At 37.8% G+C, this 11,615-nt stretch overlaps 1 protein-coding gene across 1 annotated transcript in view; it reads right to left on the bottom strand.

The window, feature by feature from the left end:
* Nucleotides 1-1,052, bottom strand: part of LOC115924812 (internalin I-like) — a 30,646-nt gene extending 29,594 nt beyond the window's left edge. Inside the window, exons 1-2 of the mRNA XM_030987663.1 lie at nucleotides 1,010-1,052; nucleotides 158-523 (exon numbers count right to left, since the gene is read on the bottom strand). Coding sequence (XP_030843523.1) covers nucleotides 158-523; nucleotides 1,010-1,052 — 409 coding nt within the window. The remainder of the gene's footprint in view (nucleotides 1-157; nucleotides 524-1,009) is intronic.
* Nucleotides 1,053-11,615: the final 10,563 nt, after the last annotated feature.

An 11,615-nucleotide genomic window follows, 5' to 3' on the forward strand; every position in this document is an offset into this window, starting at 1 on the left:
TTTGTAATATCATTGTATGCAACGTTAAGATATACGAGGCTTGGGAATATTGTCTTGTTAACTTCTAGTGTACCATGAAGATTACAATGGGAAAGCGTTACATATTTAAGTCTGTCCATTATAGGTATGTGGGATACATGTTGTAAAGAATTGTTACTCAAGTCAAGGATCTCTAATGCGTCAGTGTCACCAAACCCAACAAGTGACTCGATGCGATTTCTACCTATCTTGAGCACTGTGAGGCTTTGACCAAGCCTGATCTTCGGAAGAGAGCTGGGTGAGTTGTTGTCAAGTGATAGAGATTTGAGCTTGTGTGGTATAACATGGGCAGCTCTTTGGATGAGGTTGTTTTGCAGATCTAGAAGCTGAAGGCGGGGGAGACCACTTAGATCTGGTAGAGACCTGATGAAGTTGTTTCTCATGGTGATCGTACGCACAGCATACGCTGTCTGGGATTCTGGTATGTCAAAAACCCTGATCCCGCATGAATCGGCAGATAGATCAGTGATGACAACACGACTGTCTGCAAAAGATCTAATGAAATTAAAGGATATGTCAAGGGAATCGAAAACCACAAAGGGAGAATCCTTGATAGCCAATGACTGGATTAAATTTGAAATCGCGATCAAGGAGATCTTCGGGAGAAGGCTCATAAAACTCAGGTCAGTCAGGAGGTTGTTAGACAGGTACAACATGGTAAGAGCCGACATGTGCTGAAATGCATGTGGTTCAATAATAGATATGGCGTTGCGGTTTAGGTTCAATCTTTGTAGGCTGGTCAGGTTTGGAAAGGATTCCGTCTGGATCATACGAATGTTATTTCTAGATAGATCGATTCCCCTAATTTCAAGAGATATGTTGGCAGTCGGAACCTCGGTACGTAGTTGATTGCGACAGTTGACATAGGCAGATGAACATTTACATGATGTTGGACACTGCTCTCCTTCCGGTTCCACAAACGAGAATAACAGCATAAACACAAATACACACATGTAATTGCTAGTGTTACACTGAACTCGCTTTACTTCAGCACAGAATGCAGGGTTGGCCATTTTAAAATATGAAGGTTTCGTGTCTGAAATACTTGACCAAGAATGGCGACTGCAGAAACAAACGGGGGAAATGATAAATGTAGTACTCTGAAGACAGTTTTATCTAGAACTTCCAGATTTGTCCCTTATCTTTTATGCCTTCCTCGCGAAATACCCACGGAATTTCGTTTTCTTTTCTTTCTAGACAAATGATAAACATTTAAAACAATTTGTTTAACAGCTTGCATTGTGTCAGTGACACCAATAACTGACTTTAAAGAGTTTTATAGTTATTACTTCTTTGCCTGCGGATTTTTGAAAGATGAAGATAGATATATTTGCCAATTTTTAATGGACTTTATAAAGGCATAAATCAATTTTCATTATCGTTTAAAAGTGTACTAGCCTTTTATTAGTTGAATGACACCGATACATTGGGAGGGATGTTTTCATTAAGGCAGGTATTACGAAAAAAAGAGAGAAAACAGAATCAACAAAACCAAAACCAAAAAGTGTCTTTAAAGTCTTTGGCGGACATATTGGTAAATGCAGATTTAAGTTGCTCATAATAAGATCGGAAGAGGGTATTGAACCTCCCGAAGTCATTGACATTAAGAAAACATCCATCTCCACTCAGGTTTTGTCAAGTGTAGAACCTATCTATAAACGCCTACAGAGGCAAACTGTCTGTTTCCTTTGTAAGACCTTTATAGAAAGGTTTTATTATAAAAACAGAAATAATAATAATAATAATAATGGGTTCTTGTATAGCGCTCATGTCAGTCAGATTTGTCCCTCCTGGCGCTCCCGATTATTACACCCATTTACCAATCGATGTTATTGGAACAGCTGCCAAAATCAACACATTTGGTTTTAATTTGTTTATCAATCTTTGGTTTTCCATTTCTGCAATTTGTCAACATACCAATATTATATTTTTTAATCATGATAGGGTATGTTATTTTATTCCTTATTCGTATCTTTTAAATAGTGTCAAATTACATGAAATTACATGACTTTTTTTTTATTGTAGGTTTTATGTAGTAGTATTTAAACCGCTCGTAGGGAGGACAAATTAGTATCTCTGTTGCATGGTATGCATTTTCAAACACTTTTGAACATTTCTGCAGTTCATTACAATCTGAAACATTGAGGATTCGTTTTAGTTGTAGCCATTGTTTACGCTAGTTGCACAGCGCCCTCTTCAGGTTCCTGCGTACATACAATCTTCGGTTCATGTGTACAATGTATTTCGTTCGTCTGGTGCCTAACTACGTCTACACAGAGCGGCTATATCTATTTATATTATACTTACAATTTATAAGTTTTTGCATCGTGCTTTTGTGCTTTTCATGTAAAGAAAATCGGATGTAAATAGCAGACCTTCGGTGAACAGTTATTTTGTCAATATGTTTGTTTTCTTTTCCCGGCATCAATGCGACTCACTTCACACTTTATCGTATTATATTCACCGTTTGTTTGATGTTGTCTTTGCCAAATATTACCATTACTACTACTACTACTACTACTACTACTACTACTACTACCACCACCACCACTACTACTACTACTACTACTACTACTACTACTACTACTACAACTACTACTTCTACCACTACTACTACTACTACTACTACTACTACTGCTGCTGCTGCTGCTGCTGTTGCTACTACTACTACTACTACTACTACTATTACTACTACTACTACTACTGCTATTATTACTATAACTACTACTTCTACCACTACTACTACTACTACTACTACTACTTCTACTACTACTACTACTACTACTTCTATTACTATTACTACTACTACTACTGCTGCTGCTGCTGCTGCTGCTGCTACTACTACTACTGCTACTACTACTAATACTACTACTTCTACTACTACTACTGCTACTTCTAACAGTAAAAACAAATTGAACAATTTCATGTCATGGTTCTAGGGCGATAGGGATGGCCCGTTTGTCTGTTTGAATTTGTCAGCGGAGCTTGCAGGGGTATCTTTTTTTCTGTATACTCGGTACAAATTTAAGTTATATGGAATAAGTAGATTTCATATCCTAGATTTCGTTGCCTTCAATAGTATGAAGGTGATTAAAGGTACTATGTCCCATTTGCAGGACAAAATAAATGACAAGGTTTAATTCCAACGGTATTTGAAAGACAGTACTAATTTAGAACTTCCCTCGAAACGAAAGGGCTTGAAAATGGCTTTTTGTGGGAAAATAACGACCATTATATGTCGAATCGACTTAAGTGATTGCAATCACCTAAGTAATAGTCTGATTTTCGGACCCTTTTACTGGATGGTCGCACATTGGGTGCTGCATAAAGATTCAATAAGTTTAACTTTAACCATATACACGTACTGAGTTATTGATGTAGACAAATGCTCATGTACCTGTTACAGCTCAGTTTATGTATGCTATTACCCGCAAAGAAGAAAGATGTCAGTTAGTCATCCAATAGTGTCTGGCAGTGAAGTCTAAAAGGTAAACGGGTTTCCTTCTCTAGTCTGAATACTAGGACACTGCTAATGTTTACATTTTACAGATAGGACTTACATGACATATTCAGAACTCCCGGCTACAAAGTTTTACATAATTTGATGAAGGCTGCAAAAGGGACATTGTGCCTTCAAGGTACCCATGATTTACGGGGCAAATATGTATAACAGTTGAATATTTTTTGTGTGTTGAATAATTTTTTTTGTGTGTGTGTGTGTGTGTGCGCGTGTGTGTGTGAGTAGGTGTGTGTGTTTGTGTGTATATTGGGTTTTTACAGACGTGTATCAATCAGATATGATTATTTACGTCTGCGGACCGATCTTTAAACGACACCATCCGAAAGACGTGAATCAGTTTCGAACCTGCGTCCTCGCCTAAATCAGTTTGTAACTTCCACTGTTAGCTGGATTACAGGCGCACGCCACAACGCCTTGTCACAACTACTAGTAGTTTAGATGCCACCCGCTTTGTGATAATATTAATCACCATTAGGTAATTTAATTTTAACATTTCCAACGCCTTGATAAATTGACGGATTATGAATTGTTATTATGGATATTTTATAGTGATTGATCGGACAAATATCACTTCTTTTGAATGATCCCCGCTTCCTTTAAAATGAGACAGTTTTCATATTTTCATTTACCGAGTAAAGACACGTTACATGTACTAAATTTAACTTAAAACGTGTTTGTAATAAAGCCTGCTGGATACTTCATGTCAGCTAGAATGATTGGCACTTTCATAATCATTATGGCTTTGATCGACCAACTTTAATTAACTCTACCAAAATGCAATTGATGATCCGTAATGGCTTTGGCTCAAAACATCAATGAGAGATAGATGATTACTGGTACATCGAGTGGCCTTGCGCTCTATTGCGACCTGCAGACGACCGAGTTTCTCTTACATTGACTCTCCGTTAAAACGAGTCATTTAAGGAGCAGTGATTGTGAGCCGAAGACTAGAGCATTCTATGCCCATTTGTTGGTTCAGTCGAACGAGCATTTCGATTATTAAGAGCTTAAAAGGACCATCATTTACCTGCTCCAACAATTCCTCTTGCTCAACGTAGGTCATCCCGTTTGACGACCATGGCTACCAATATTTCTGAAGACGTTCCATCGGATCTTGCCACAACACAATCATATGGGACTCAATATACTCCGTCGATTGCGTGGCCCCAAGGCGCACTTATAGCACAGGCACCGCTTTGTGTGCTGGGGAATCTGTTCACCCTTTGCGTTTTAAATCGTGTGAAAGACGACTTTGATGATATAACCAAGGTTTTGCTCTATGCCTTGACCTGTACCTACCTTCTCCTTGGTACATGCATGTCTCTTGTAACACCTCTCCAGGAATTTCTACCAAGAACGGCCTTGCGGTTTTTCATTTGCAAGTATATCAGTTCCGTTTCGTATCCAAGTTCATTTGAAGCCATCATTCTAACCACGTGCCTGAATCTAAATCGATACCTGATGATTGTGATACCCTTAAGGTATCAGATCTTCATGACGATAAGGAGAGCTAAAGTGATTGTCACCGTATGCACGCTTGTAATCCTAATCTCATCCCTTGCTTTCTTTCCGTTTCCCGGAACAGCTAGTGGACAAATTTATGACATTATGTGCAACAATGGTGTCCCCCAGGACGATTATGTTACCGTAACTGTGCATGCTTTCTTCCTCCTCTACTGTTCTGTAGCAACTATAGTGACATTGTTCACAAGTATCCACACCATAATCATCACAAGGAGGCAGCTTAGAAAGATAGCTATAGGTCTACGGCATGTACCAGATGTCACGCCTAGCCAAGAGAGAAACGAACCCCCGCGAGGACGTTTTCGCGCCAGGCGTTCCTTCATCACGCTCTTGTTGTTGAACTGTGTGGTCTTTATAGGTTGGTGTCCCATGTTTATCATCGTCATAGTGATCTTGAGCGAAATAAAGACCAGCACTACGTTCTTTAGTATTAACATACTACTTTCATGTAGTGTGACATGGTGGCACTGCATCGTGTATATCGTTACCAGTAAGGGCTACCGTAAAGCAGCTACTGAGGTTTTCAAACAAATGAAGTCGCGATTCAGATGCCGTTGATCATCTAGGAAAAGCTGTTCTTTAAGCGGTCTGATTATAGGAAAACGAAAACGGTCGCCTTGTGTTGAAATCCACAGTGTACATTGTATTGTATCATGCCCTGTCATCAGATAACTGGTAGTCGAGTCTTCGGGTTTTTCTTTCGTCGAGGAAGACCGACTACTCCAATGTACTGTTTGACTATATTCTAGTGCCTATGGGTTATTAGGTGTATCAACTCAGAGTTACAAGGTAATACTATTGAGACATTTGATGATATCTGGTTAATGTGCGGGCTTTAACATATAGCTTTGAAGTTGAAAGAGTTTATTAGTACAAAAGGTTGTAGAAATTGGCCTATGTAGTGTATATAGGCCTGCATATAATTATAACGTTCCTTACATGTACGTTGAGCTACTTAAAGGGCCCATGACATCGACATATAAGTGTATTCCTGTTGGTGTGCAGTACTCCATACATCTCATATTTTGATATGTAAACTTCTGAATTTGTTTCATAGATTTGTAAATATTTTTTGAAATATTTGTTTTTCAAACTTGCTAAGCTCCACCCCAAAAACTTCAGATCTCATTCCCATTGTGACATCATCTGTCAGTCATCAATGAGCTAACTTGAGAAAGTGGTATGTATCTCTGCCGTATCTAAAGATCGTAATGGTGAGAGCAAACAGTGGCATGAACGGCCATTCATATTTAAGTCCAACTTAAAGGTAAAGACCAGTATTGGAAATGCCCCAATTTCAAAAAAGGAAATGGAAGCTCTCATTACCAATCATGTGAAAGAATATGTTTTGACTAATACATGATGATAAAAATTTTGCCGGGAAACCGCCTACTAATTCATATATTTGGTAAAATTTTTTCTCTCATGGTCTGTGAGAGATATAGGGTAGTCCCATATACATATTTCTGTGTATAGTGCTTGTAACTTTACTAAGAATGGGCCAAATTTATTATCATTTTGATGATTCCAGAACCTCGCAGATGCTAGATGCTAGATGATCAACCTTTTCTGATCGATTCCACAACGTTTCTTTCATAATGCAATCGCATGACCATAATTGGTCTTTACCTTTAAAGTCGATCTTAGTCTTTGTGAAACACTCCCTAGATTTCTTCCAAATTTTATTTGGGACCGCCAAATATAGCCATACTTGAAATGATCATGTTTTTCTCTTTCTTTCTGTATCAAATGTGTCTGGGATTATCATTTAAGTGATAAATTGAGAGGGAAATACCTCAGTAGCGATATATCAAAAACTGTTCATACTTTTGAATAATTGTTCAAACTAATTTCGCTCGACAAAGGGGTGCATTCATTGTTACAAGAAATAATTAAAAGTATTTCTAGATCAAAGATTCAATAAGTATAACTTTGTCCATTACAAGTTCTGTGTTATTGATGTAGACAAATGCTCATGTACCTATTAGAGCTCACTTTAACACAAAGAAAAAAAGATATATCAGTCAGTCACGCAATAGTGTCTGACAGTGAAGTCTAAAATGTAAACGGGTTTCATTCCATAAATTGAATACTAGGACACATATTCATAATTCCCGGCTACAAAGTTCTACATAATTTGATGTAGGCTGCAAAGGGACATAGTACCTTTTGTGGTGCCCACGATTTACGGGGCAAATATGTGTAATAGTCAAAGTTGAGATTGTTTAATTGAATTTAGGTGCGATTCAATAGCCACAGTAAATATCTAATATACTAGTAGCGTAGATGCCACCCGCTTTGTGATAATATTAAGCTTCATTAGGTAATTTAATGGTAACATATTCAACGCCATGATAAATTGACGGATTATGAAGTCCTTGAATTGTAAATTATGGATATTTGATAGTGACTGATCGGACAAATATCACTTCTTTTGAATGATCCCCTCTTCCTTTAAAATGAGACAGTTTTCATATTTTCATGTACTGAGTAAAGACACGATACATGTTCCACATGTAACTTAAAACGTGTTTGTAATAAAGGCTGCTGGATACACCATGTCAGCTAGAAAGATTGACACTTTCATATTAATTATGGTTGTGATGGACTAAGTTTAATTAACTGTACCAAAATGCATGATGATACAAATGGCTCTGGCTTGAAACATCAATTAGAGATAGATGTTTACCCGAGTGGCCTTGCGCTCCATCAGGACTTACACACGACCGAGTTTTTCGTTAAATTGACTCTCTGCCATTAAAACGAGTCATTTTTAGGAAAAGTGATTATGAGCCAAAGAGCCTTCTATGCCCATAACTGCTATTTGTTGGTTCAATCGAACAAGCATTTCTATTTGTAAGACCTTAAGAGGGCCTTTATTTATCTGTTCCAACAATTCCTCTTGCTCAACGTAGTTCTTCCCGTTTGACGACCATGGCTACTAATCTTTCTGAAGACGTTCCATCGGATCTTGCCAAAACACAATCATATGGGATTCAATATCCTCCTCTGTGGATTGCGACTCAATACGCACTTATAGCACAGGCACCGCTTTGTGTGCTAGGGAATCTATTCACCCTTTGCGTTTTAAAACGTGTGAAAGACGACTTTGATGATATAACCAAAGTATTGCTCTATGCCTTGACCTGTACCTACCTTCTCCTTGGTACATGCATGTCTCTTGTAACACCTCTCTGGTATCTTCTACCAAGAACGACCGTGCAGTTTGTCATTTGCAAGTATATCGGTTCCGTTTCGTATCCAAGTTCATTTGAAGCCGTCATTCTAACCGCGTGCCTGAACCTCAATCGATACCTGATGATTGTGATACCCTTAAGGTATCAGATCTTCATGACGATACGGAGAGCTAAAGTGATTGTCACCGTATGCACGCTTGTAATCCTAATCTCATCCCTTGCTTTCTTTCCGTTTCCCGGAACAGCTAGTGGACAAATTTATGACATTATGTGCAACTATGGTGTCCCCCAGGATGATTATGTTACCGTAACTGTGCATGCTTTCTTCCTCCTCTACTGTTCTGTAGCAACTCTAGTGACATTGTTCACAAGTATCCACACCATAATCATCACAAGGAGGCAGCTTAGAAAGATAGCTATAGGTCTACGGCATGTACCAGATGTCACGCCTAGCCAAGAGAGAAACGAACCCCCGCGAGGACGTTTTCGCGCCAGGCGTTCCTTCATCACGCTCTTGTTGTTGAACTGTGTTGTCTCTATAGGTTGGTGTCCCATTTTTGTCCTCATCATAATATCCAAAAGCGATATCAAGATAAGCAATGTGTTCTTTAGTATGAACATACTACTTTCATGTAGTGTGACATGGTGGCACTGCATCGTGTATATCGTCACTAGTAAGGGCTACCGTAGTACGGCTACTGAGGTTTTTAAAAAATGAAGTCGCAATTCAGATGCCATTGATCATCTAGGAAAAGCTGTTCTTTACGCGATCTGATTATAGAAAACGAAAATGGTCGCCTTGTGTTGAAATCCGCAGTGTACATTGTATTGTATCATACCCTATCATTTAATAGATAACGGACAGTCTTGTCTTTGGGGGTATTTCTCCTGCCGAGGAAGACCGACTACTCCAATTTACGTCGTGTCAAACGATCGAGAAAAAAATTGAATATATTCTAGTGCGTATGGGTGATGAGGTGTAAATACTCAGAGTTCGTAGTAACGTTGAACTGTTTACAAGGAAATACTAAACATAGACATTTGATGATATCTGGTAAATATGCGGGCTATAAAATACAGTTTATAAAGGTATAGACTAGTTTTGGAAACGCCCCCTCGCAAAAAATATTCATATGAAGGAAAATGTTTTGATTATTAATAGGTGATGTTACAAATTTTGACGGGAAACCGCCTACTAATTGATATATATTTGGTAAATTATTATATGTATCCGGACTGGATAGATATCGAGTAGTCCCATATATATCTTTCTGTGTATAGTGCTTGTAACTTTACCAAGACTGGGCCAAATTTCTTATCATTTTGATGATTCCAGAACCTTGCATTACACACCAATACTAATATATGCTAGATGATCAACCCTTTCTGAATGATTCCACACTATTCTTTCACAATGCAATCGCATGACTATAGACCTGGTCTATACCTTTAAGTTGAAAGAGTTTAATAGAAGAAACTTGTAAAAATTATTTTACGTAATGTATATAATTATATACACATATTATACCGTTCTTTAATTTCAAATACTTATAGAAAGAACTTGGTTCATAGTTTTAACGACATTTTAGTATTTAGGATAGGGTTGCGGGATGTACATGTATATATTATATAAGTTAAATTAGAAAGATAGATGGTTTAGAGATTTAGCGAAATTATAGTGTATATTTTCTATGAAATGTAAATAATCTCACAAAGTCTTTAAAGCGATATACTGATCTGATGAAATTTCTGCCTTAGCCTACTATTTATTGCACCGCGCAATCACATGGTCAACCAACGGTGCAGCTGACCCGATATGGCGCTTGATGTGATTTTGCAGTAGTGCTTCTAGTACAGTAGGTCTTTCAAAGATTAAATGGTCAAAAGGAAAGTGTGTCCTTGTGTGTACATTGTATGTACTAACCTAATTTCGTGAAATTTAACTGTTCAGAAATATTTGAATTGAACTGAATTAGTTGTTTAATTAGAAAGAAAGTTGATTTTAGAGTTCATTTTTTTAAAGTAAAATCTCAAATTAGGAGGTATTTTTACCTGAGCTTTTAGAATATTCTTTCCGTCCGGAAATCAGTGATATACGTTTATTTTCTGTTTTTTCATTTAAACGTAATCTTTCATTTTTGTTTCATTTTATTCTTATGTTGTGATAATATGTTTACTAAAGTGAGAATGTATGCAATATTATATCCCGCATACTAAGGATCTTGCAATCTGATTGGTCTAAACGAGGTCACATGATAAAATATAGATAAGTACTATCTACCTCAGATAGTACTTTTGTAAAGTAATTTTTTGCTGCTACCCCACTTGCCCACCCTTGCCCATTGAATACACATAGCAAAGTAGGTTACGCGAAATGTCAAAGTCAATGTCAATGTCAAATGAGCGCGCATCGACTGTATTACATGTATGCATGTTGCGCTTTGTAAAATCTAGCTGAAGCTAAACTGTCTGCAGAATCAGTTCTTATTATTATTATGTAAAATTCACTTTAAATAGACCTTATTGCCAATGTGGGATATAAAACACATATTAACCTCCTTTACTCGGGCAATGGATACAAATTATCATCGCTTCGATGATCTTGGGGCTACCATCATCCCTCGCCTTGCGGCTCGGGATGATAATAGCCCTGAGATCACTTTGACTATGATAGTTTGCACCATTACCCTCGTAGTCGATTAATATTTGCTTACTATCAACACTATAAACATGAATATCACAGAGCCACATAGTTATGTTTACCAACGGAAAATGAATGCGGAGATTATTAAAGGGCCATCTGTACATTGAATATTTTTGAAAATGTCATGTCATGCACTCTAGAGACTATAATCATAACATGATATGAGAAAAGGATTGATAATATAATCAAATGATCTGTATTATAGGATGAGAGAGAGAGAGTGATGGACAGCGATTTAAGGTCAGTGTATAATTTGTCACACATCATTGAATGCTCATAAAGGATTATTCTCTCCTTTTCTGCAATAGTGTACATGTTTATCAAGTTGGAGAAAAACATATCTGATGCACTCCTCGCTGCACTTTCAGAAACACACTACACACTACGCACTCAAACACACATCCACACCCACACATACACATCAACTTTCACACGCACTGAAACACAAACAAATTCACGCGCACAATCACGAACATCCACACGCACATGCCCACCCACGCGCACATAAACAAAACACCCTCACCAAAGTTTATAGAACACTCGCACACACGTCCAAACCCAAGCACTCACCAAAATCACCACAAACTTTCGCATTTCAGTACGCATCAGCACCCACACGAAAATTAATGAC

Source organism: Strongylocentrotus purpuratus, unplaced genomic scaffold, assembly GCF_000002235.5.
Source record: "Strongylocentrotus purpuratus isolate Spur 01 unplaced genomic scaffold, Spur_5.0 spur5_scaffold_16, whole genome shotgun sequence".
Lineage (NCBI taxonomy): Eukaryota > Metazoa > Echinodermata > Echinoidea > Camarodonta > Strongylocentrotidae > Strongylocentrotus > Strongylocentrotus purpuratus.